At 54.0% G+C, this 26,116-nt stretch overlaps 3 protein-coding genes across 3 annotated transcripts; all 3 read left to right on the top strand.

Annotated features, from left to right (window-relative positions):
* Positions 1–462: 462 nt before the first annotated feature.
* On the top strand, positions 463–8,205 carry LOC115599093. The gene is given in 3 exon segments (XM_030459375.1): positions 463–3,038; positions 5,666–7,523; positions 7,525–8,205. Coding segments are annotated over 3 exon segments (5,028 nt in total). The 5' UTR covers positions 463–549.
* A 3,295-nt stretch (positions 8,206–11,500) lies between these two features.
* On the top strand, positions 11,501–14,094 carry LOC115599092 (protocadherin beta-16-like). Its single transcript, XM_030459374.1, has one exon. It carries the CDS (start codon positions 11,584–11,586, stop codon positions 14,092–14,094), a length of 2,511 nt encoding a protein of 836 aa, XP_030315234.1. The 5' UTR covers positions 11,501–11,583.
* Positions 14,095–19,096: 5,002 nt separating this feature from the next.
* LOC115599050 (protocadherin beta-15-like) lies at positions 19,097–26,107 on the top strand. The gene is made up of 2 exons (XM_030458965.1): positions 19,097–21,636; positions 25,222–26,107. The coding sequence occupies exons 1-2, from the start codon at positions 19,180–19,182 to the stop codon at positions 25,339–25,341; spliced, it is 2,577 nt and encodes an 858-aa protein (XP_030314825.1). The 5' UTR covers positions 19,097–19,179; the 3' UTR covers positions 25,342–26,107.
* Positions 26,108–26,116: the final 9 nt, after the last annotated feature.

Here is a 26,116-nt window from a genome sequence, read left to right as displayed (position 1 = left end):
TCTGCTCTCTGGCACCAGCTATCATGTTCAAAAGCCTCTCTGCCCCTGGGCACATCTTAACTCTCCTGGGCTGATTGACAAGTAACCAAGGTAAGAAACATCTTGTGATGCATCCTGTGGAAGATACAGAACCGACACCACGCAGGGGAAAACCAAGAGCTGTGCATGAAGAGTTGTGAGCTGGAAAGTGATGCCAAGAGAGCCCTTTGTCTGAGGAGATGATAGAGGAAATTCCCACGACCCTTTTTGACTTGTTTTTTGCACGGGGACCACAGATTGAAGCAGCAAACTCGAAAGCAGCAACGATGGACAAAGCCAGAGAAACAATTCCCACTTGCGACACTGGGTGGGGGTGTTGGCCACGGAGCGGAAGGTTCCTCTCCCAGCACCGCGTTTGCAGTCACCGGGAGACAGAAGAAAAAAAAAGCAAAAGCTTTGTGAGGTGCTGGGGAAGGAGGCAGGGGCAGAGAAGGGGTTGGTCGGGAGGTTTGAGCCCCCCGGCCGCGGGATTGCTGAGCAAGAGCGCTGTGGGTCGGAGGCCGGTGCAGAATGGTGGGAGCCCCGCAGGAGGGTGGATGGCTTTTCTGGAGGCTGCTGGCGTGTGGGAGACGGAGCGGAGGCAGGCAGAGGCAAGTGCTCTTGTTTCTTGTGTGCGTTTGCGTGTGGCAGAGCGGGGCGGAAAGGCTGCGGTATTCTGTGGCGGAGGAAATGGAGAGGGACTCGTTTGTGGGCAACATTGCAGAGGAGCTGGGGGTGGCTCCGAGCCAGCTGTCGGCTCGCAAGGCCCGCGTTGTGTCCGAGGGGAAGGAGCAGCTTTTCCGGCTCGATCCAAGCAGCGGCGTCCTGACAGTCAAGGAGTCTCTGGACCGGGAGGAGATCTGCCCGCAGAGCGCTACCTGCACGCTGTATTTTAAGATCTTCCTTGAAAATCCGTTGCAGCTGATGCGAGGGGAGGTGGAGGTTCGTGACGTGAACGACAATTCCCCCGTGTTCCCGGTGAAGGAGATGGTTTTAAAGATTCCCGAAACGGAATCTCTGGGATCCCGTTTCCCTCTAGAGAGCGCCCATGACCGTGACGTGGGCATTAATGGTTTGCAGAACTACAGCCTGGAGGCCAATCCGCATTTCTCTGTCGCGCTCGGAACAAAGAAAGATGGAAAAAAATATGCGGAGCTGGTTCTCGAGCGTCATCTGGACCGGGAAGAGCATCGGGAGCTGAACTTACTGCTGACGGCCACTGACGGGGGGTCTCCACCCAGGTCGGGCACAGCTCGGATCCGCATCATTGTGGTAGATGCCAATGACAATAAACCGGTCTTCGGACGGGACGTGTACGAGGTTCGAGTGGCTGAGAACAGTCCCCCGGGACAGCTGGTGGTCAGAGTGGTGGCCACGGATCCTGACGAAGGGTCCAATGGGAAGGTGCGTTATGCCTACACCCAGACACCGGAAGAAACTCGGCAGCTCTTCGACCTGGACCCCGAAACCGGGGAGATTCGAATCTCGGGCAACCTGGACTTCGAGGAGGCGAAAAGCCACGAGATGATAGTGACAGCCACGGACGGCGGGAGTCTGTCTGCGCATTGCAAAGTGCAGGTGGAGGTGCTGGACGTGAATGACAACGCCCCGGAGATAGCGGTGACGTCCGTCAGCGCCTCCATCGCCGAGGACGCGCCGCCCCGCAGCGTGGTGGCCCTGTTGAGCGTGCGGGACCGCGACTCCGGCGAGAACGGGAGGACGGAGTGCTGGATCGACGGGGACTTGCCGTTCAGCCTGACGCCGACGTTTGAGAATTACTACGAGGTGCGAACAACGGCGGCGCTGGACAGGGAGAGGAGGGCGGAGTATAACATCAGCGTGAGGGCCCGGGACTGGGGCAGGAGGCGGCTGAGCTCGCGGGAAGTGATCTCGGTGCAGATCTCGGACGTGAACGACAACCCGCCCGAGTTCAGCCGGGAGGTTTACACGCTGTGGGTGGTGGAGAACAACAGCCCGATGGTGCGTGTCGGGAGCGTGTCGGCGAGGGACGCGGACGCGGGGAGCAACGCGCGCGTGACGTACCGGGTGTCGGGCGAGGAGGGCGAGGAGCGTCCGTGCGTGTCGGTGAACTCGGCGAGCGGGGAGGTTTACGTGGTGCGGGCGCTGGACTACGAGGAGGTGCGCGCCTTGGAGGTGTCGGTGGTGGCTGCGGACGGGGGCTCTCCGTCGCTGAGCGCGCAGGCGGTGGTGCGCGTGGTGGTGCGGGACGAGAACGACAACGCGCCGGTGGTGCTGCACCCGTCGCCGGAGAGCAGGGTGTGGTGGGGCGAGGTGGTGCCGCGCGGGTCTCCGTCGGGCTACCTGGTGGGCAAGGTGGTGGCGGTGGACGCGGACGCGGGTCAGAACGCGTGGCTGTCGTACGAGGTGTGGAAGGCGACGGAGCCGGGTCTGTTCCGCGTGGGGCTGCACAGCGGCGAGGTGCGGACGGCGCGGGCCGTGTCGGAGAGGGACGCGTCCCGGCAGAGGCTGGTGGTGCTGGTGCGAGACCGCGGGCAGCCGCCGCGCTCGGCCACCGCCACGCTGGGCATCGCCCTGGTGGACGGCTTCTCGGACGCGCGTTGGCGGGGCGGCGAGGACGAGGCGGCGGAGGCGGCGGCGGCGGGGTCGGAGTCGGATTCGGAGGGGCCACTGACCCTCTACCTGATCGCCTCGCTGGCCTGCGTGTCGGCGCTGTTGGTGGCCACGGGCGTGGCGGCGGTGGTGGCGAAGGTGCGTGGGGCGCGGGCCGAGAGCTTGCCCACGTTCCCCGCGGCTGTGTCGGAGAGCACGGCGGGCTCCCTGCCCCGCAGCTACGTCTACGACATCTGCTTCGCCGGCGGCAGCGTCAACAGCGAGTTCCGCTTCCTCAGGCCGCTCTTGCCCTGCTTCCCCGCCGGGCTGCCCCCGGGCCCGGGCGAGCAGCGCAGCTCCGTGTGCTCGCAGGAGGCGACCAACCTCGGGGAAGAAGGCGACTGGGCTGCACAGGTGAGGGGGATCGCCGAGATGGGGCTGTGGCAATCGTGCGGGGAAAGGAGGAGGGAATATCATGTTGAGTAGGGTAGTGGTGGAGAGGTAGTAATCAACACTGACCACAGGCTTGGAACCTTTGTGTCTTTGGTATTTTTTTTTTTAATAATTTTAATGTTTATACTGCACCTGGTCTGCTGGGAAGAGTTCTAGGCACTTCAGAAGTGTGAAAATAGTTTTCACTCATGAGGTGGTGCAGCTCATCACGTGTGATTTGTATTTGTTGTGAAGGATATAAAACAGGCTTGCTAGAGATCAGCGTTTGCGTGTTTGGTAATATTGCAGATGAAAGCTTTAGCCTCGGCTCAAGTGCATCGACACCTAAGTATTCACCATGGATAAGAAAGACGAGGAGTTGAGATCCACTGTGTTGTAGGTTATGTGTTTCTCAGTCACCATGAGAGCAACGTGGTGGCATGGCTCTGATGAGCAGAATGCTGCAGTGGATGGTTGTAAGCTCTTGAGAAATGTCAAGGAAGAAAACATGTTGGGGTGTTTGTATGTGTTAGGGAGTGTTGATTCTATGGAGCTGAATGAATGTGATGTTAAGATCAAGTGCTTATGGGTGAGGGTGAGGGTGAAGGCGACAAGGCAGATATGCTCTCTCCAGAGTTTGCATAGACATCCTCCAACCACTGTCTCAGGATGAAGAGGCAGATGAAGCATTCTGCAAGTGTCTGGCAGGAGTCTCTCAATTGGTTCTCCTTGTTTTCATGGGGGACTTCCAGTTACTGAACTTCTGCTGGAAGTAAAGCAGAAGAGAGAAAACAGTGTAGGATGTTCCTGGCAGGTGTGGGAGATAAAACAGTAGAGAAGCAACAGTTTAGGATGTTTGTGTGAGAGTGCTACTGCTTTCAGATATCGAGGGAAAACTTGCATATTGGGAGCAGTTCTTCAAGATATTATTTTGCTACATAATTTCTCTGCATTTGTTTTTGCTTTGTTTTATTTTCCTGACGGAGAGTATTCTGCAATAGAGTCACAACTTTCTGCAGAGTGTTCAGTACCAGGCCAAGCAGGTATTGAGCAAAATGAAACTTGCAAAGTAATTCCTTGAAAAGAAGCAGAAGCTGATTCAGTTTGGAATGCTTGATGTTGACACCCTTTGCTTATTTGAGCAGGAGGTTACACGTTGTCCCTACTGCAAAGTGTGTGCTTTGAGCAATTCATTCTTATGTTTTTCATACAGTAAATTTAAATCTTATATTTCTGGGGTTTTGTGTACAACATAGTATAGCATTTACAGTGCTGTTATTGGTATTCCAGTATAGTAGTCTAAAACTTTTGCATTACAATATAGACACTGAACAGCATAAGTCATCGAGAAGCTTTCTTGTTCCTTCTCCTTTCATAATCATTGCTGATCTTCAATGTAGTCTGTGCTGTTTTGCCCACACATTGTCAAGAGCCAAATGTCTGATGACAGAAAACCATAAACCCTTCCTGGGAATTCTTAGGTGAGTCTGATATCTCGAAGTTCACTTGTCAGAGTAATATTTTCCTACCTATATAGCAACATTTCTGGCCCTTGCCTCTTGCAGCTTACAGATGAATGGTTCCTTTAATGACCCGTCAGGTTCGTGTCATTAGATCCCTGGTCTTGGCTTTTGTTTCTATTAGCTCTTCTCATTGGCATTTGTACATCTGGGGGTTTAAATGATGGCCTCTCCTTCTCTTTGATATTAAATAGTTTTTAGCTGTGTGTCCTTACACAGCTTCAGTTGTTCAGGTTTGATTTCTCAGTGAAGAGACCTCCAAAGTTTCTCTACGGAATTCTGGTAACAACGGAGAGGGACAAGGACTGGTAAATAATGGAATTGTTATGTTTGGCAAGGATCATTTCATTTCAGTGCTCTTCCGTGGGCAGGAACTGTTTATTCGTATGGAGGAGGCGGGGGAGGATCCTCCAGTCAATTAAACAAGAGAAACTCTTTTTGCACAGAAAAGTCCCAGAGCCATGTGTCCTTTGGGCGAGGTGTGATACACAGTGTGAGGAAATCAGCCTTAGGACGATGTGTCCTTCTCACTGTAGTGTTATGCTGAGCTGGGATTATGATTTTTTTATCCTACTGCGCCTTTCTGTGTCTGCTCTTTGGCACCAGCTCTCCATAGCGTCTCTTCTCAGACCAGGCCCACTTATTACTTGTCCTGTGCTGTTTAAGAAATGGAGAAGAGAAGAAAAATGCAACGATGCATCCCGTGGAAGTAAAGGAACTTGAAATGCTGACAAAACACAAAGGAAAACCCAGAGCTCTTTATGAAAAATTCGGGTGGCCAGCTAGGAACTGATGACAGAGTAGCCCTGTGTATTGGGGGAGAATAGAGAAATATTCAAAGGTCCTTTTAGTCTCAGCTTTTGCGTAGAGAGCGCAGATTCAAGCACCAAACTCGAAAGCAGAAGCGCTGTAGAGAGTAAGGCAGAGGAACAATTCCCACTTGCGACACTGGGTGGGGGTGTTGGCCACGGAGCCGAAGGTTCCTCTCCCAGCACCGCGTTTGCAGTCACCGGGAGACAGAAGAAAAAAAAAACAAAAAGAGCTTTGTGAGGTGCTGGGGAAGGAGGCAGGGGCAGAGAAGGGCTTGGTCGGGAGGTTTGAGCCCCCCGGCCGCGGGATTGCTGAGCAAGAGCGCTGTGGGTCGGAGGCCGGTGCAGAATGGTGGGAGCCCCGCAGGAGGGTGGATGGCTTTTCTGGAGGCTGCTGGCGTGTGGGAGACGGAGCGGAGGCAGGCAGAGGCAAGTGCTCTTGTTTCTTGTGTGCGTTTGCGTGTGGCAGAGCGGGGCGGAAAGGCTGCGGTATTCTGTGGCGGAGGAAATGGAGAGGGACTCGTTTGTGGGCAACATTGCAGAGGAGCTGGGGGTGGCTCCGAGCCAGCTGTCGGCTCGCAAGGCCCGCGTTGTGTCCGAGGGGAAGGAGCAGCTTTTCCGGCTCGATCCAAGCAGCGGCGTCCTGACAGTCAAGGAGTCTCTGGACCGGGAGGAGATCTGCCCGCAGAGCGCTACCTGCACGCTGTATTTTAAGATCTTCCTTGAAAATCCGTTGCAGCTGATGCGAGGGGAGGTGGAGGTTCGTGACGTGAACGACAATTCCCCCGTGTTCCCGGTGAAGGAGATGGTTTTAGAGATTCCCGAAACGGAATCTCCGGGATCCCGTTTCCTTCTGGAGAGCGCCCAAGATAAGGACGTGGGCATTAATGGTTTGCAGAACTACAGCCTGGAGGCCAATCCACATTTCTCCCTGGCTCTCAGAACAGAGAAAGACGCACTAGATTACGTGGAACTCGTGCTGGAGCGTCATCTGGACCGGGAAGAGCAGCGAGAGCTGAATTTACTGCTGTCGGCCACCGACGGGGGCTCTCCACCCAGGTCGGGCACAGCTCGGATCCGCATCGTGGTGCTGGATGCCAATGACAACAAACCGAAATTCGATCGAGAGGTCTACGAGGTGCGGGTGCCGGAGAACAGTCCCTCAGGACAGCTGGTGGTCACAGTGGTTGCTGCGGATCCCGACGAAGGGTCCTACGGGAAGGTGCGTTATGCCTTCACTGAGACAAAAGATGAAACCCGCCAGATGTTCGAGCTGGACCCCGAAACCGGGGAGATTCGTGTGGCGGGCAACCTGGACTTTGAGGAAGTGAAAAGCCACAAGATGATGGTAAAAGCCACCGACGGCGGGGGTCTGTCTGCGCATTGCAAAGTGCAGGTGGAGGTGCTGGACGTGAATGACAACGCCCCGGAGATAGCGGTGACGTCCGTCAGCGCCTCCATCGCCGAGGACGCGCCGCCCCGCAGCGTGGTGGCCCTGTTGAGCGTGCGGGACCGCGACTCCGGCGAGAACGGGAGGACGGAGTGCTGGATCGACGGGGACTTGCCGTTCAGCCTGACGCCGACGTTTGAGAATTACTACGAGGTGCGAACAACGGCGGCGCTGGACAGGGAGAGGAGGGCGGAGTATAACATCAGCGTGAGGGCCCGGGACTGGGGCAGGAGGCGGCTGAGCTCGCGGGAAGTGATCTCGGTGCAGATCTCGGACGTGAACGACAACCCGCCCGAGTTCAGCCGGGAGGTTTACACGCTGTGGGTGGTGGAGAACAACAGCCCGATGGTGCGTGTCGGGAGCGTGTCGGCGAGGGACGCGGACGCGGGGAGCAACGCGCGCGTGACGTACCGGGTGTCGGGCGAGGAGCGTCCGTGCGTGTCGGTGAACTCGGCGAGCGGGGAGGTTTACGTGGTGCGGGCGCTGGACTACGAGGAGGTGCGCGCCTTGGAGGTGTCGGTGGTGGCTGCGGACGGGGGCTCTCCGTCGCTGAGCGCGCAGGCGGTGGTGCGCGTGGTGGTGCGGGACGAGAACGACAACGCGCCGGTGGTGCTGCACCCGTCGCCGGAGAGCAGGGTGTGGTGGGGCGAGGTGGTGCCGCGCGGGTCTCCGTCGGGCTACCTGGTGGGCAAGGTGGTGGCGGTGGACGCGGACGCGGGTCAGAAACGCGTGGCTGTCGTACGAGGTGTGGAAGGCGACGGAGCCGGGTCTGTTCCGCGTGGGGCTGCACAGCGGCGAGGTGCGGACGGCGCGGGCCGTGTCGGAGAGGGACGCGTCCCGGCAGAGGCTGGTGGTGCTGGTGCGAGACCGCGGGCAGCCGCCGCGCTCGGCCACCGCCACGCTGGGCATCGCCCTGGTGGACGGCTTCTCGGACGCGCGTTGGCGGGGCGGCGAGGACGAGGCGGCGGAGGCGGCGGAGGCGGCGGCGGGGTCGGAGTCGGATTCGGAGGGGCCACTGACCCTCTACCTGATCGCCTCGCTGGCCTGCGTGTCGGCGCTGTTGGTGGCCACGGGCGTGGCGGCGGTGGTGGCGAAGGTGCGTGGGGCGCGGGCCGAGAGCTTGCCCACGTTCCCCGCGGCTGTGTCGGAGAGCACGGCGGGCTCCCTGCCCCGCAGCTACGTCTACGACATCTGCTTCGCCGGCGGCAGCGTCAACAGCGAGTTCCGCTTCCTCAGGCCGCTCTTGCCCTGCTTCCCCGCCGGGCTGCCCCCGGGCCCGGGCGAGCAGCGCAGCTCCGTGTGCTCGCAGGAGGCGACCAACCTCGGGGAAGAAGGCGACTGGGCTGCACAGGTGAGGGGGATGGTGCGGGGAGGAGGAGTATGGTGGCGAGGGTGGTGGTGTTGAAGTAATGTTCTACAATGATCGGAGTCCTGGAGAATCTCTGCTAGGAATATAGGCTGAGATTGTTGTTGTTGTATGTGGAAACGGGAAGGCTCCCTCACTTTCCCAGTTGCTCTCACATAAGATATACAGGGCTGTGGAATTTGCGGACTGGGATGTACATGAAGGTGCATCCAGAGGGCTGCCAAGGGTTGGTCAGTCAGCTGCGTGCATTATGACTGCTGCTGGTAAGAGGAAAAGGAGGGGAACTTTATTAGGCAATTGCCTTCTGAGGTACCAACCACACCCATTCGTGAGGAATTCTTTTTCCTCCCTGGTTAGGAGGAGGTTAGAGACTTTACTCGGATGCTCCTGCTCTGGTACAGCTCTCTGGTTATGGAGAGGAGCATCTTGAGTGCACTCACAAGTGCAGGACAGCCAGGGAATCAGGCTAAGCCAGCAGATGAATTCATTAAAGTCAGATCCTGCTTGGCTATCGTGATGTCCTTTTTGTCCTGATCATTCACAAAGTGAAAGATGATTAGGCTGTACAGGTGAGGGATCTCAGCACGATGAGGTGATTGGGGTGGGGTAGCATGGAGGGACCAGCGTGTGAAGGGTGGTGATGGTGAGGTCATAACTGCAGATCATCCAAGGGCTGGAGGACCTTTGCTATGAATACATATCAAAGTTGGGGTTGTTCTGTTGTTCATTGTGGAGAAGCCTCTTTTCATATCTTATAGCACTTGCCAGTAGTTTTAGGGGTACAAGAATGCTGGGGAGGATCTGTTTTTAGGGACTCGTATCCCACAGGGATGTCTGCTGCCTCCCTGGTGCCTAGGTTAGCAACATTACTAGGAAACTCCCTGGTCTGGTATGGCAGTCTGATAAATATCCTCTGCTGGATATGGAGTGTGGCAGTGATGAGAATCATGGTGCCATAGGTGGAATTGTGGTTGTTTTGGTCATGGTGAGGTTTGTATGGCACTGGGCCTGCTGGTGACAGATGGAGTTCAGCTGTCTCAAAGAGGGAAAAGGAGTGTTGCTCATGAGGTGGTGGGGCTCATCAAGGGGGCTTAAATCAGGGGAGGGGGAGGGAGATAAAACCAGGCTCATTATAGATGAACCCATGGGTAGCATGCCAATGTTGGGGTTAAATGGATAGCCCAGCTAAAGTGCATCTACACCAGTGCTCACAACGTGGGCAGCCATCAGGAGGAGCTGGAATTCCCTGTTCAGCAGGGTACCTATGACTAAATCTTCCTCACAGAAACGTGGTGGGGTGACTCCGGTGACTGGAATGCTGCAAGAGATGTCTATAAGCTCTTAAAAAGGGACAGGAGAGGAGGAGCAGTGGGGTGGCTCTCTGTGTTTTGATTGTATGGAGCTCAATGATTGAAAAAGTCAAGTTCTTATGGGTGGGGGGAAGGCCTACAAGGCAGAGGTTCTCTTGGGAGCCTATTTAGACCACACTCCATGATGAAGAAGCAGATGAAACATTCCACAAGTGGCTGGCAGAAGTCATATAATCCTAGCCCTTGTTTTCATGGGGGACTTCAAGTTACTGAACTCCTGCTGGAAATAAAACAGAGCAGAGAGATGTTTAGCCTGGACTCAGGTGCATGTTAACCAGTGTATTCGGCATGGATAACAAAGAGGAGGAGCTGAAAGCCATTGTGCAGCAGGATATCTATGACTTAGTGACCATCTCAGAAATGTGGTGGGATGAGTCTGATGACCAGAACGATGCCACGGATGGTTATAAGCTCTTGAGAAAAGTCAGGAAGAAAAGGAAGAAATCATGTTGGGGTGTCTGTGTGTGTTAGGAAGTGCTGATTATATGGAGCTGAGTGAATGTGATGTTAATCTCAAGTGCTTATGGGTGAGGATGCATGACAACAAGGCAGATACCCTGTTGGTACTGTATGAAGTCAATATAGTCACCTCTTTCTGCACCTTGTTCAGATCCTCCTGCTGGTACAGGCACAAAGTTATTACTTTAAAACAAATGAAGTCATGGACACGTTTCTAGGCCTTCACCTGGTGAATATTGTGTGACTATGTCAGGGCTTTTGTTAAATGAAAAAGTGGGACAACAGCTAGAAAAGGAAGTAGAGGTGTTAAATGAGGTTAGGATGCCTCCCATTATAAAAATAGTGTGGTTAGTATGGTAAAAGCTGAATTAAATTTGCTTGGACTGAAGATAAGTTGTGCAGCCCGTATTTTGTTTCCTTCTCCATTTTGTTTTCCAGGTTGCACTTATTTCTGAGAAACTTGCTGATGGTTACTTGTAGTAATCCCATGGTTAACAGTGCTTCTGGTGGAATCAAAATCTTGCAGTTTACACTTGAGTCTTTATTTAATGCCAATTGATCATTAGATCCCTGGTGTTTGTTCTTGTCTTCATTAGCTCCTACTCCTTCCCGTTTGTGTGTCCAGGGGTTTAATTGGTGACCTCTCCTTGCCTTTGATACTAAATCGTTTCCAGCCACCTGTCCTTACAGAGGTAGAGGGGTTCAGGTTTAATTTCTGAGTGCACGGAGCTCTCAAGTTTTTCCAGGCCTGCGTGGTAACATCAGTGAGTAGAAAGGACTGTAGAATCCTGGAATGATTTGGGTTTGAAGGAACCCTAAAGATGATCTGGTCCGAATCCCCTGCCACGGGCAGGGACTGTATCCCTCTGAAATATGGAAAGAGGTTGCAGGATGTCGATGTTTGTGTGCATAAACATTTTGGTGACCGTATTACAGAGTGACACACCTGATAGTGGGGTCAAGGAAACAGCACTAGGATGATGTGTCCTTATCATTAGAGTGTAACATGGTGAGCTGTGGTCAGTGTTGTAGTTTCCTCCCTGGCCCTTCTCTCTGAGCTCTCGGGCACCAGATGTCCCATTAAATAGCGGGGCTTCTCTGACTGACCCCACTTGTTAACTGGACTGTGCTGCTTAAAGAGTGCTGAAGAGAAAGAAAATCCCAGGATGCCTCCCCTGCAACTGGCAGAACTTTCAGTGCCGACACCGCAAAAAAGGAAAACCCTGGGAAGAAATGGCTCTGTATGAACCGCGGAGAAAAAACATTTCCACGGGTCCCTTCTGGCTTCGGTTTGGGACGGAGACCACAGGTTCAGGCAGGAAAGTCCAAAGCAGAAGCATTTCCCTGAACAAGGCAGAGGAACAATTCTCACTTGCGACACTGGGTGGGGGTGTTGGCCACGGAGCGGAAGGTTCCTCTCCCAGCACCGCGTTTGCAGTCACCGGGAGACAGAAGAAAAAAAAAAGAAAAAGCTTTGTGAGGTGCTGGGGAAGGAGGCAGGGGCAGAGAAGGGGTTGGTCGGGAGGTTTGAGCCCCCCGGCCGCGGGATTGCTGAGCAAGAGCGCTGTGGGTCGGAGGCCGGTGCAGAATGGTGGGAGCCCCGCAGGAGGGTGGATGGCTTTTCTGGAGGCTGCTGGCGTGTGGGAGACGGAGCGGAGGCAGGCAGAGGCAAGTGCTCTTGTTTCTTGTGTGCGTTTGCGTGTGGCAGAGCGGGGCGGAAAGGCTGCGGTATTCTGTGGCGGAGGAAATGGAGAGGGACTCGTTTGTGGGCAACATTGCAGAGGAGCTGGGGGTGGCTCCGAGCCAGCTGTCGGCTCGCAAGGCCCGCGTTGTGTCCGAGGGGAAGGAGCAGCTTTTCCGGCTCGATCCAAGCAGCGGCGTCCTGACAGTCAAGGAGTCTCTGGACCGGGAGGAGATCTGCCCGCAGAGCGCTACCTGCACGCTGTATTTTAAGATCTTCCTTGAAAACCCGTTGCAGCTGATGCGAGGGGAGGTGGAGGTTCGTGACGTGAACGACAATTCCCCCGTGTTCCCGGTGAAGGAGATGGTTTTAGAGATTCCCGAAACGACATTAACGGGGTCCCGCTTCCCCCTGGAAAACGCCCGAGACCGTGACGTGGGCATTAATGGTTTGCAGAACTACAGCCTGGAGGCCAATCCGCATTTCTCTGTCGTGCTCGGAACGAAGAAAGACGGAGAAAAGTATGTTGAGCTCGTACTGGATCGACAGCTGGACCGGGAAGAACATCGGGAGCTGAATTTACTGCTGACGGCCACTGACGGGGGGTCTCCACCCAGGTCGGGCACGGCTCGGATCCGCATCGTGGTGCTGGATGCCAATGACAACACGCCGGTCTACGATCGGGATATTTACGAAGTGCGGGTGGACGAGAACAGTCCCTCGGGACAGCTGGTGGTCAGAGTGTTGGCTGCGGATCCTGACGAAGGGTCCAATGGGAAGGTGCGTTATGCCTTCACCCAGACACCGGAAGAAACTCGGCAGCTCTTCGACCTGGACCCCGAAACCGGAGAGATTCGGATCTCAGGAAACCTGGACTTTGAAGAAGTGAAAAGCCACGAGATGGTGGTAAAAGCCACGGACGGCGGGGGTCTGTCTGCACATTGCAAAGTGCAGGTGGAGGTGCTGGACGTGAATGACAACGCCCCGGAGATAGCGGTGACGTCCGTCAGCGCCTCCATCGCCGAGGACGCGCCGCCCCGCAGCGTGGTGGCCCTGTTGAGCGTGCGGGACCGCGACTCCGGCGAGAACGGGAGGACGGAGTGCTGGATCGACGGGGACTTGCCGTTCAGCCTGACGCCGACGTTTGAGAATTACTACGAGGTGCGAACAACGGCGGCGCTGGACAGGGAGAGGAGGGCGGAGTATAACATCAGCGTGAGGGCCCGGGACTGGGGCAGGAGGCGGCTGAGCTCGCGGGAAGTGATCTCGGTGCAGATCTCGGACGTGAACGACAACCCGCCCGAGTTCAGCCGGGAGGTTTACACGCTGTGGGTGGTGGAGAACAACAGCCCGATGGTGCGTGTCGGGAGCGTGTCGGCGAGGGACGCGGACGCGGGGAGCAACGCGCGCGTGACGTACCGGGTGTCGGGCGAGGAGGGCGAGGAGCGTCCGTGCGTGTCGGTGAACTCGGCGAGCGGGGAGGTTTACGTGGTGCGGGCGCTGGACTACGAGGAGGTGCGCGCCTTGGAGGTGTCGGTGGTGGCTGCGGACGGGGGCTCTCCGTCGCTGAGCGCGCAGGCGGTGGTGCGCGTGGTGGTGCGGGACGAGAACGACAACGCGCCGGTGGTGCTGCACCCGTCGCCGGAGAGCAGGGTGTGGTGGGGCGAGGTGGTGCCGCGCGGGTCTCCGTCGGGCTACCTGGTGGGCAAGGTGGTGGCGGTGGACGCGGACGCGGGTCAGAACGCGTGGTTGTCGTACGAGGTGTGGAAGGCGACGGAGCCGGGTCTGTTCCGCGTGGGGCTGCACAGCGGCGAGGTGCGGACGGCGCGGGCCGTGTCGGAGAGGGACGCGTCCCGGCAGAGGCTGGTGGTGCTGGTGCGAGACCGCGGGCAGCCGCCGCGCTCGGCCACCGCCACGCTGGGCATCGCCCTGGTGGACGGCTTCTCGGACGCGCGATGGCGGGGCGGCGAGGACGAGGCGGCGGAGGCGGCGGCGGGGTCGGAGTCGGAGTCGGATTCGGAGGGGCCGCTGACCCTCTACCTGATCGCCTCGCTGGCCTGCGTGTCGGCGCTGTTGGTGGCCACGGGCGTGGCGGCGGTGGTGGCGAAGGTGCGTGGGGCGCGGGCCGAGAGCTTGCCCACGTTCCCCGCGGCTGTGTCGGAGAGCACGGCGGGCTCCCTGCCCCGCAGCTACGTCTACGACATCTGCTTCGCCGGCGGCAGCGTCAACAGCGAGTTCCGCTTCCTCAGGCCGCTCTTGCCCTGCTTCCCCGCCGGGCTGCCCCCGGGCCCGGGCGAGCAGCGCAGCTCCGTGTGCTCGCAGGAGGCGACCAACCTCGGGGAAGAAGGCGACTGGGCTGCACAGGTGAGGCAACGTGTGTGTGATGAGGTGATGGCTCTGGGGTGGGGAAGCTTGTAATGAGCGTTGTGGTAATGGTGGTGGGGTCATCAAGGGGAATGATCCGAGGCCTCGAGCATCTCTGGACAGGGAGATGAAGCAGGAGAATAATGAGTATGATGGTGATGGTGATGTATTAATTAAGGATGAACTCATGCTCATAAGTAGTAGGGGTTTGTTGAAGTGCTGAGAAGAAAATGCCCCAGATAGACCTTATAGAACCTACCAGTACCTGATTGTGTTCTACAAGTAACTTAGAGAGAGTCTTTTTATAAGCACTCATGCCCGTGGGGAAGTGTTTGCCTCCCTGATGCCTGGTGTAAAAACTCTACTTGGAAACTCCATCTCCCTTGTCTGCTACTGGGATCTTATACCTACCCACTATTGGATGTGGAGTTTGGCAGTGATGAGTCTAGTTGGTACTATTGGTGGGATTTAATTTTTTTCTATTTGTGTTGTTTTTTATTTTCTTTTAATTTTTTTTAACAATGTTTACAGTGCACCTGGTCTGCTGGGTAGAGTTCCAGCCATCTCAAAAGGGTGAAAATAGTTTTCACTCATGAAGTGGTGCAGCTCATCAAGTGGGATTTCTGTAAGTTGTGATAGAGGGAAAACAGTGCATCTGTACCAAGTATTCAGCATGGACAACGAAGAGGATGAGCTGAAAGCCATTGTGCAGCTGGATATCTATGACTTAGTGACCATCACAGAAATGTGGTGGGATGAGTCTGATGAGCACAATGATGTCATGGATGGTTATAAGCTCTTGAGAATAGTCAAGGAAGAAAACATGTTGTGGTGTCTGTGTGTGTTAGGGAGTGTTGATTCTATGGAGCTGAGTGAATGTGGTGTTAATATCAAGTCTTATGGGTGAGGGTGAAGGCTACAAGGCAGATATGCTCTCTCCGGAGTTTGCATAGACATCCTCCAACCCCTGTCCCAGGATGAAGAGGCAGATGAAGCATTCTGCAAGTTCCTAGCAGGAGTCTCTCAATTGCTTCTCCTTGTTTTCATGGGGGACTTCCAGTTACTGAACTTTTGCTGGAAGTAAAGCAGTAGAGAGGAAACAGTGTAGGATGTTCCTGGCAGGTGTGGGAGATAAAACAGTAGAGAAGCAACAGTTTAGGATGTTTGTGTGAGTGTGAGAGTGCTACTGCTTTAAAATATCAAGGGAAAACTTGCATATTGGGAGCAGTTTTTCAGGATATTAGTCTGCTACATTACTTGCTCTGCATTTGTTTTTGCTTTGTTTTGTTTTCCTGATGGAGAAGATTCTGCAATACAGTCACAACTTTCTGCAGAGTGTTCAGTACCAGGCCAAGCAGGTATTGAGCAAAATGAAGCTTGCAAAGTGATTCCTTGAAAAGAAGCAGAAGCTGATTCAATTTGGAATGCTTGATGTTGACACCCTTTGCTTATTTGAGCAGGAGTTTACACATTGTCCCTACTGCAAAGTGTGTGCTTTGAGCAATTCACTCTTGTGTTTTTCATACAGTAAATTTAAAACTTACTTTTCTGGGGGTTTGTGTCATATACTGTAGCATTAACAGTGCTGTTAGTGGTTTTCCAGTATCGTAGGCTAAAACTTTTACATTAGACTTAAGACAGTGGAACAGTGTAGGTCACCAAGTAGCTTTCTTGTCCCTTTTCCTTTCATAAGGAAGTGTACATAGGTTCATAAGTGTTCATAAGTTCAGAGTGTACCCTGGGAAACAGCCCTTGAAAATGAAGGGGTCCAGGAGGGATGGGTGTACTGCAGGAAACAAGTTCTGAAAGCACAGGAGCAGCTGTCCCGGTGTGCTGAAAGGTGAGCTGAAGGGGAAGGGACTGGTCTGGGTGAACAGGGAGACTTTGAAAAAAATTAGGGTAAAGAAGAGAGCCTACTGATTATGGAGAAAAGGGCTAATGTCTCAGGAAAAATATAGGAATATAGTTAGGTTGTGTAGAAAGAAAATTAGAGAGACAAAGGCACAACTTGAACTGAATCTCACCACCTCTGTGAAGGAGAACAAAAAGTCCTTCTACAGATACATCAGTAGCAAAAGGAGGGGCAGGGAAAACCTCCATTCTCTACTGGATATGGGTGGGAATAGAGTTATCAAAGATGAAGAAAAGGCCAAGGTATTTAACACCTTCTTTGCCTCGGTTTTCAACAGTAAGAGAGATTATCCTGAGGACAGCTGGCTTCTGGAGCTTGTAGAAAGAGACAAGAATCTGAACAGCACCCCTGTAATCCAGAAGGAAAGAGTCAGTGACCTCCTGAGCTGCTTGGATCCCCACAAATCTATGGAACCAGGTGGGATCCACCCAAGGGTGATGAGAGAGCTGGCAGAAGAGCTTGCCAAGCCTCTCTCTATCATCTACCAACAGTCCTGGCTCACTGGGGACATCCCAGACGATTGGAAGTTGGCGAATGTCACACCAATCCACAAGAAGGGCCGGAAGGAGAACCCAGGAAACTCCAGGCCTGTCAGCCTGACCTCAGTGCCTGGCAGGGTCATGGAACAGATCATCCTCAGTGCAATCACACAGCACCTGCAGGATGGACAAGGGATCAGACCCAGCCAGCACGGGTTTAGGAAGGGCAGGTCCTGTCTGACCAAGCTGAGCTCCTTTTATGATCGGGTGACCTGCCTGGTGGATGAGGGGAAGGCTGTGGATGTGGTCTATCTGGACTTCAGCAAGGCCTTTGACACCGTCTCCCACAGCATCCTCCTGAAAAAGCTGTCAGCCCACAGCTTGGACAGGAGCACCCTGTGCTGGGTTAGGAACTGGCTGGAGGGCCGGGCCCAGAGAGTGGTGCTGAACGGGGCTGCATCAAAATGGCGGCTGTGGTGTCCCCCAGGGATCAGTGTTGGGCCCAGTGCTGTTCAATATCTTCATTGATGATTTAGATGAGGGGATTGAGTCCATCATCAGCAAATTTGCAGATGACACTAAGCTGGGGGGGAGTGTGGATCAGCTGGAAGGCAGGAGGGCTCTGCAGAGGGACCTGGACAGACTGGAGAGTTGGGATGATCCCAAGGGGATGAGGTTCAACATTCCAAGTGCCGGGTCCTGCACTTTGGGCACAACAACCCCATGGGGAGCTCCAGGCTGGGCACAGAGTGGCAGAAAAAGACCTGGGAGTCTGGATTGCCAGGAAGCTGAACAGGAGCCAGCAGTGTGCCCAGGTGGCCAAGAAGGCCAATGGCATCCTGGGCTGGCTCAGGAACAGCGTGGCCAGCAGGTCCAGGGAAGGGATTCTGCCCCTGTGCTCAGCCCTGGTGAGGCCACAGCTTGAGTCCTGTGTCCAGTTCTGGGTCCCTCAGCTCAGGAAGGAGCTTGAGGTGCTGGAGCAGGTCCAGAGAAGAGCAAGGAGGCTGTGAAGGGATCCAGCAGAATTGCTGTGAGGAAGGGCTGAGGGAGCTGGGGGTGTTGAGGCTGGAGAAGAGGAGGCTCAGGGGAGACCTCATCACTCTCTCCAACTCCCTGAAAGGAGGTTGGAGCCAGGGGGGGGTTGGGCTCTTTTCCCAGGCAACTCTCAGCAAGACAAGAGGGCAGGGTCTCAAGTTGTGCCAGGGGAGGTTTAGGTTGGAGATGAGAAAGAATTTCTTTCTGGAGAGGGTGATCAGGCATTGGAATGGGCTGCCCAGGGAAGTAGTGGATTCTCCGTGTCTGGAGATCTTTCCAAAGAGCCTGGATGTGGCACTGAGTGCCATGGGCTGGGAACCACGGGGGGAGTGGATCAAGGGTTGGTTTGATGATCTCTGAGGTCCCTTCCAACCCAGCCAATTCTATGATTCTGTTCTATGATTCCGTGATTCTATAATCATTATTGATCTCGAATATACTCTTTGCTGTTTTGCCCACACATTTTCAAGAGCCAAATGTCTGATGACAGAAAACCATAAACCCTTCCTGGGAATTCTTAGGTGAGTCTGATATCTCGAAGTTCACTTGTCAGAGTAATATTTCCCTACCTATATAGCAACATTTCTGGCTTTGCCTCTTGCAGCTTACAGATGAATGGTTCCTTTAATGACCCGTCAGGTTGGTGTCATTAGATTCCTGGTCTTAGCTTTTGTTTCTATTAGTTCTTGCTCCTTGACATTTGTATATCTGGGGTTTTAAATGATGACCTCTCCTTATCTTTGACATTAAATAGTTTCTAGCTATGTGTTCTGACACAGCTTCAGCTGTTCAGGTTTCATTTCTCAGAGAAGGTACCTCCAAAGTTTCTCTACGGAATTGTGGTAACAACAGAGAGGGACAAGGACTGGTAAATAATGGAATTGTTATGTTTGGCAAGGATCATTTCATTTCAGTGCTCTTCCGTGGGCAGGAACTGTTTATTTGTATAGAGGCAGCAAGGGAGGATCCTTCAGTCAATTAAAAAAGAGAAAATATTTTGCACAGGAAAGCCCGAGAGCCATGTGTCCTTTGGGCGAGGTGTGATACACACTGTGAGGAAATCAGCCTTAGGACGATGTGTCCTTATCACTGTAGTGTTATGCTGAGCTGGGATTATGATTTTTTTATCCTCCCATGCCTTTCTGTGTCTGCTCTTTGGCACCAGCTCTCCATAGCGTCTCTTCTCAGACCGGCCCCACTTATTACTCGTCCTGTGCTGCTTAAGAAATGGAGAAAAGAAAAATGCAACGATACATCTAGTGCAAGTATATAAGCGTGAAATGCTTACAAAACACAGGAAAACCAAGAGCTGCGCATGAAAAATTCGGGTGGTGAGCTGGGATGAGATGCCAAGAGCAGACCTGTATTTCGGGGGATGATAGAGAAATATTCAAAGGTCCTTTTAGTCTCAGTTTTTGCACGGAGAGCGAAGGTTCAAGCAGCAAACTCGAAAGCAGCAGCGCTGTACAGAGTAAGGCAGAGGAACAATTCCCACTTGCGACACTGGGTGGGGGTGTTGGCCACGGAGCGGAAGGTTCCTCTCCCAGCACCGCGTTTGCAGTCACCGGGAGACAGAAGAAAAAAAAAACAAAAAGAGCTTTGTGAGGTGCTGGGGAAGGAGGCAGGGGCAGAGAAGGGGTTGGTCGGGAGGTTTGAGCCCCCCGGCCGCGGGATTGCTGAGCAAGAGCGCTGTGGGTCGGAGGCCGGTGCAGAATGGTGGGAGCCCCGCAGGAGGGTGGATGGCTTTTCTGGAGGCTGCTGGCGTGTGGGAGACGGAGCGGAGGCAGGCAGAGGCAAGTGCTCTTGTTTCTTGTGTGCGTTTGCGTGTGGCAGAGCGGGGCGGAAAGGCTGCGGTATTCTGTGGCGGAGGAAATGGAGAGGGACTCGTTTGTGGGCAACATTGCAGAGGAGCTGGGGGTGGCTCCGAGCCAGCTGTCGGCTCGCAAGGCCCGCGTTGTGTCCGAGGGGAAGGAGCAGCTTTTCCGGCTCGATCCAAGCAGCGGCGTCCTGACAGTCAAGGAGTCTCTGGACCGGGAGGAGATCTGCCCGCAGAGCGCTACCTGCACGCTGTATTTTAAGATCTTCCTTGAAAATCCGTTGCAGCTGATGCGAGGGGAGGTGGAGGTTCGTGACGTGAACGACAATTCCCCCGTGTTCCCGGTGAAGGAGATGGTTTTAGAGATTCCCGAAACGGAATCTCCGGGATCCCGTTTCCTTCTGGAGAGTGCCCATGACCGTGATGTGGGCATTAACGGTTTGCAGAACTACAGCCTGGAGGCCAATCCGCATTTCTCCGTCGCGCTGGGAACAAAAAAAGATGGAAAAAAATACGCAGAGCTGGTTCTCGAGCGTCATCTGGACCGGGAAGAGCAGCGGGAGCTGAATTTACTGCTGACGGCCTCCGACGGGGGCTCTCCACCCAGGTCGGGCACGGCTCGGGTCCGCATCGTGGTGCTGGACGCCAATGACAACAAACCGGTCTTCGGTCGTGACGTGTACGAGGTTCGAGTGGCTGAGAACAGTCCTCCAGGACAGCTGGTGGTCAGAGCGGTTGCTACGGATCCTGATGAAGGGTCCAACGGGAAGGTGCGTTATGCCTTCACTGAGACACCGGAAGAAACTCGGCAGCTGTTCGAGCTGGACACCGAAACCGGGGAGATTCGTGTGGCGGGAAACCTGGACTTCGAGGAAGCGAAAAGCCACGAGATGATGGTAAAAGCCACCGACGGCGGGGGTCTGTCTACACATTGTAAAGTGCAGGTGGAGGTGCTGGACGTGAATGACAACGCCCCGGAGATAGCGGTGACGTCCGTCAGCGCCTCCATCCCCGAGGACGCGCCGCCCCGCAGCGTGGTGGCCCTGTTGAGCGTGCGGGACCGCGACTCCGGCGAGAACGGGAGGACGGAGTGCTGGATCGACGGGGACTTGCCGTTCAGCCTGACGCCGACGTTTGAGAATTACTACGAGGTGCGAACAACGGCGGCGCTGGACAGGGAGAGGAGGGCGGAGTATAACATCAGCGTGAGGGCCCGGGACTGGGGCAGGAGGCGGCTGAGCTCGCGGGAAGTGATCTCGGTGCAGATCTCGGACGTGAACGACAACCCGCCCGAGTTCAGCCGGGAGGTTTACACGCTGTGGGTGGTGGAGAACAACAGCCCGATGGTGCGTGTCGGGAGCGTGTCGGCGAGGGACGCGGACGCGGGGAGCAACGCGCGCGTGACGTACCGGGTGTCGGGCGAGGAGGGCGAGGAGCGTCCGTGCGTGTCGGTGAACTCGGCGAGCGGGGAGGTTTACGTGGTGCGGGCGCTGGACTACGAGGAGGTGCGCGCCTTGGAGGTGTCGGTGGTGGCTGCGGACGGGGGCTCTCCGTCGCTGAGCGCGCAGGCGGTGGTGCGCGTGGTGGTGCGGGACGAGAACGACAACGCGCCGGTGGTGCTGCACCCGTCGCCGGAGAGCAGGGTGTGGTGGGGCGAGGTGGTGCCGCGCGGGTCTCCGTCGGGCTACCTGGTGGGCAAGGTGGTGGCGGTGGACGCGGACGCGGGTCAGAACGCGTGGTTGTCGTACGAGGTGTGGAAGGCGACGGAGCCGGGTCTGTTCCGCGTGGGGCTGCACAGCGGCGAGGTGCGGACGGCGCGGGCCGTGTCGGAGAGGGACGCGTCCCGGCAGAGGCTGGTGGTGCTGGTGCGAGACCGCGGGCAGCCGCCGCGCTCGGCCACCGCCACGCTGGGCATCGCCCTGGTGGACGGCTTCTCGGACGCGCGATGGCGGGGCGGCGAGGACGAGGCGGCGGAGGCGGCGGCGGGGTCGGAGTCGGAGTCGGATTCGGAGGGGCCGCTGACCCTCTACCTGATCGCCTCGCTGGCCTGCGTGTCGGCGCTGTTGGTGGCCACGGGCGTGGCGGCGGTGGTGGCGAAGGTGCGTGGGGCGCGGGCCGAGAGCTTGCCCACGTTCCCCGCGGCTGTGTCGGAGAGCACGGCGGGCTCCCTGCCCCGCAGCTACGTCTACGACATCTGCTTCGCCGGCGGCAGCGTCAACAGCGAGTTCCGCTTCCTCAGGCCGCTCTTGCCCTGCTTCCCCGCCGGGCTGCCCCCGGGCCCGGGCGAGCAGCGCAGCTCCGTGTGCTCGCAGGAGGCGACCAACCTCGGGGAAGAAGGCGACTGGGCTGCACAGGTGAGGGGGATGGTGCGGGGCGATGGTGCGGGGAGGAGGAGTATCGTGGCGAGGGTGGTGGTGTTGAAGGAATGTTCTACAATGATCGGAGTCCTGGAGAATCTCTGCTAGGAATATAGTCTGAGATTATTGTTGTTGTTGTATGTGGAAACGGGAAGGCTCCCTCACTTTCCCAGTTGCTCTCACATAAGATATACAGGGCTGTGGAATGTGCGGACTGGGATGTACATGAAGGTGCATCCAGAGGGCTGCCAAGGGTTGGTCAGTCAGCTGCGTGCATTATGACTGCTGCTGGTAAGAGGAAAAGGAGGGGAACTTTATTAGGCAATTGCCTTCTGAGGTACCAACCAGACCCATTCGCGAGGAATTCTTTTTCCTCCCTGGTTAGGAGGAGGTTAGAGACTTTACTCGGATGCTCCTGCTCTGGTACAGCTCTCTGGTTATTGAGAGGAGCATCTTGAGTGCACCCACAAGTGCAGGACAGCCAGGGAATCAGGCCAAGCCAGCATATCAATTCATTCAAGTCAGATCCTGCTTGGCTATCCTGAGGTCCTTTTTGTCCTGATCATTCACGAGGTGAAAGATGATTAGGCTGTACAGGTGAGGGATCTCACCATGATGAGGTGATTGGGGTGGGGTAGCATGGAGGGACCAGCGTGTGAAGGGTGGTGATGGTGAGGTCATAACTGCAGATCACCCAAGGGCTGGAGAACCTTTGCTATGAATACATATCAAAGAAGTTGGGGTTGTTCTGCTGTTCATTGTGGAGAAGCCTCTTTTCATATCTTATAACACTTGCCAGTAGTTTTAGGGGTACAAGAATGCTGGGGAGGATCTGTTTATAGGGACTCCTATCCCACAGGGATGTCTGCTGGCTCCCTGGTGCCTCGGTTAGCAACATTACTAGGAAACTCCCTGGTCTGGTATGGCAGTCTGATAAATATCCTCTGCTGGATATGGAGTGTGGCAGTGATGAGAATCATGGTGCCATAGGTGGAATTGTGGTTGTTTTGGTCATGGTGAGGTTTATATGGCACTGGGCCTGCTGGTGACAGATGGAGTTCAGCTGTCTCAAAGACAAAAAGGAGTGTTGCTCATGAGGTGGTGGGGCTCATCAAGGGGGGTTTAAATCAGTTGTGAAGGGGGAGGGTGAGAAAACAAGGCTCATATAGATGAACCCATGGGTAGCATGCCAATGTTGGGGTTAAATGGATAGCCCAGCTAAAGTGCATCTACACCAGTGCTCACAACGTGGGCAGCCATCAGGAGGAGCTGGAATTCCCTGTTCAGCAGGGTACCTGTGACTAAATCTTCCTCACAGAAACGTGGTGGGGTGACTCTGGTGACTGGAATGCTGCAAGAGATGTCTATAAGCTCTTAAAAAGGGACAGGAGAGGAGGAGCAGTGGGGTGGCTCTCTGTGTTTTGATTGTATGGAGCTCAATGATTGAAAAAGTCAAGTTCTTATGGGTGGGGGGAAGGCCTACAAGGCAGAGGTTCTCTTGGGAGCCTATTTAGACCACACTCCAGGATGAAGAAGCAGATGAAACATTCCACAAGTGGCTGGCAGAAGGCATATAATCCTAGCCATTGTTTACATGGGGGACTTCAAGTTACTGAACTCCTGCTGGAAATAAAACAGAGCAGAGAGAAAACTGTTCAGGAGGTTCCTGGAATGTGTGGAAGATAACTTTCTGGAAGAGCAGGTAAGTGAATGGACCAGAACAGGTATCTCTCTTGACCTGCTGTTTACAAACAGGGATGGACTGGTGGGTGGTTTGGTGGTTGGAGGCTCTCTTGGGTTTAATGACCAGGAAGCTACAGCACTCTCAGTTGTTATTGAAGCAAGGAGTTGGATCAGCAAAACCACTTCTATGGCCTTCTATAGGGCATACTTTTGCCTATTCAGGCACTGTTTAAGAGGCTCCCTTGGGAGACAGTTCTGAAGGGCAAAGGGGTCCAGAAAATACCAGGACTGATCCATCAAGAAGGATGTCATGCAGATTACACCAAACTAGGTGGGAGTGTTAATCTACTTGAGGATAGACCGGCTCTGCAAAGGGTTATGGACAGGCTGTATCCATGGTTGAGGTCAATTGTATGAGGTTTAACAAGGCCAAGCCAGGTGCTGGGTCTTGGAATTGGTTACAGCAACCCCAAATAATGATACAGGCTTGGGAGAGAGTGGTTGGAAAGATTCCCAGCAGAAAATGACCCAAGGCTGCGGGTTGACAGCGGGCTAAACATGAGCCAGCAGGGTACTGAAGTGGCTAAGAAAGCCAAGAGCATCCTTACTTGTTTTAGCACTAGTGTGGCCAGCTGGAGTAGGGAAGGGATCATGTCCCTGTACTGAGCACTCTTCAGTCTTCATCTAAAATCCTGGGTTCACTTATAGGTCCTCACTACATGAACATCATTGAGGGGCTTCAGTGTCCAGAGAAGGGCAAGGGATCTGGGGAATGGTGCACAGATTTTATGAGGAGGACATAAGGGAACTGGGGATGGATTACGTGGAGAAGAGGAGGTTGAGGGGAGACCTTCTCACTCTCTACAACTGAAAGGAGGTGTTGGTTTCTTCTCCCACATAACAAGCAATAGAGTGAGAGGAAATAGCCTCAAGTTGCACCAGGGGTGGTTTACATTGGATGTTAGGAAAAAAGTCTTTACTGCAAGAGTGGTCAAACATAGTAACAGGCTGCCCAGGGCACTGGTAGAATCATCATCACTGGAGGTGTTAACAAAGATGTGTAGATGTGGCACTTTGGGACATGCTTTGCAGGCCATGGTGGTGTTGTGTTGATGGTTGGCTTTGATGATCTTAGAGCTCTTTTCCAGCATCAGTGATTCTAAGATCTTTAAGATCCCTTCCAACCCAAAATACTCTATGATTCTATGACTTTAGCACACAGCCTCCCAGTTATTTCATGAACCTGAGGGGTGGTCCCTGAAAGTAACAGCACCTTGCTTCTCAGTGCTCCTCTGAACTTAATGTGAGTCATGTCTTGGGTGCCCGTTAATCTCTGTCAGTTCCAAGAACACTGGGAAGACAAGAGGTGACCATTGAAACAGCTCCTTCTTTCCTTATTTTCCCACTGAGTCCAAGTCTCCTCTCCAAACATGGGGTAAATAGTTTCCAGGGGTTCATCTAGCATTTCAGACCATATTGCAGACCCCTTAATAGTTTTCTGTTTTATAATCACCAATGACTTGGACTTACTTGACTGAAAATTCACAGAGCCCCAGTAGCCTCAGGGGAGACAAGGACCAACCTTGGAATATCACCATTAAACTACATTTACTGTTTGTAGGAAAGTGCTTTTGTTTGGGGCTCTTACCATCTGAAATTAATACCTTAGACTTATTAAATGCTTGAAGTGGTTCCTTTGTGATGCCTGTGGACATCCTCACAGTGGAGGGTGGTTCTCAGATTTAGATTGTCAGGCATACCACTTGGTCCAACCTCCTTTGGTCTCTGGGTAAAGAAGAGTGGTGTGGTATACACCAAAAATGTAAGCCATATGTTACACAGTTCTCTCTGGTGTTTGCTTACCTTCAAATAACAACTTCCACTCTCTGTTCTTTGCAGGCCAGAGCTCCCCTCTCTGAAGACCCAGGGCCCAGAGCTGCAGGAACAGCTTGTGCAGGAAACCAGGGGATGGAGCTAAATGTCAGTTCTGATCAGAACCCTTGGCTGACCCCTCAGTAAGTGAGGAGAAAGACAAGTGTGTCTGTCCTCCCTGGTGATGTCCTCATGGGGAAAGGAGAACAAAGAGCAAACACCCACCTAAAAAGTACCAAGGAGGAAGGAGCAAACGCACTGTTCTCTTGAGCAGTGCTTGATTCCTGTAGGTATTTTGCAGCCACATATGTGGAAGAGACCTGTGTTGCATGCTGATGACACTGAGACTTGCTGTATGTTTGTGAGAGTGCTGCTGCTTCCAAATGTCAAGGGAAATGGTGAAAACTGGAAGCAGACCTTCAAGATATCTTTTTGCTGCTTTGCCTTTTCCGCATCTGTTTTTGCTTTGTTTTGTTTTCCTGATGGAGGGGGCTCTGTAATAATGCCTTAACGTTCTGCACAATGTTCAATACCAGCCCAGACTGGTATCAAGGAAAATAAATGGTGCTCACGAAGTAATTCCTTAAAAACAGGCAGAACCTTGAAACAGCTGACATAGGCACCCTTTGCTTATTTGAGCAGGCTAATTTACAGATTCTCCATACTGTATCATGTGTGCTTTAAGCCATATATTATTTTTTTCTTCTGTGCTGCAAATTTAAAATTAATGTTTCCAGATATTTGAAGATAAGAGATAATTAAAAGCACTGTTTGTGGGTTTAGTATAAAATATGCTAAAATACTTACAATAGACTTAAAGCACTGTAGAACATAGGCTGTGAATAAGCTTGCTGGTTCCTTTTCCTTTCACTAATCAGTGTTGATCAGTCACTTGCTATTCCTGTTGCTCATGTATTTTTAA

The sequence above is a fragment of the Calypte anna genome, chromosome 13 (genome assembly GCF_003957555.1).
Source record: "Calypte anna isolate BGI_N300 chromosome 13, bCalAnn1_v1.p, whole genome shotgun sequence".
Classification (NCBI taxonomy): domain Eukaryota; kingdom Metazoa; phylum Chordata; class Aves; order Apodiformes; family Trochilidae; genus Calypte; species Calypte anna.
Note: the sequence above shows the minus strand (reverse complement) of the source record. Positions and strands in the feature narration are given on the sequence as shown.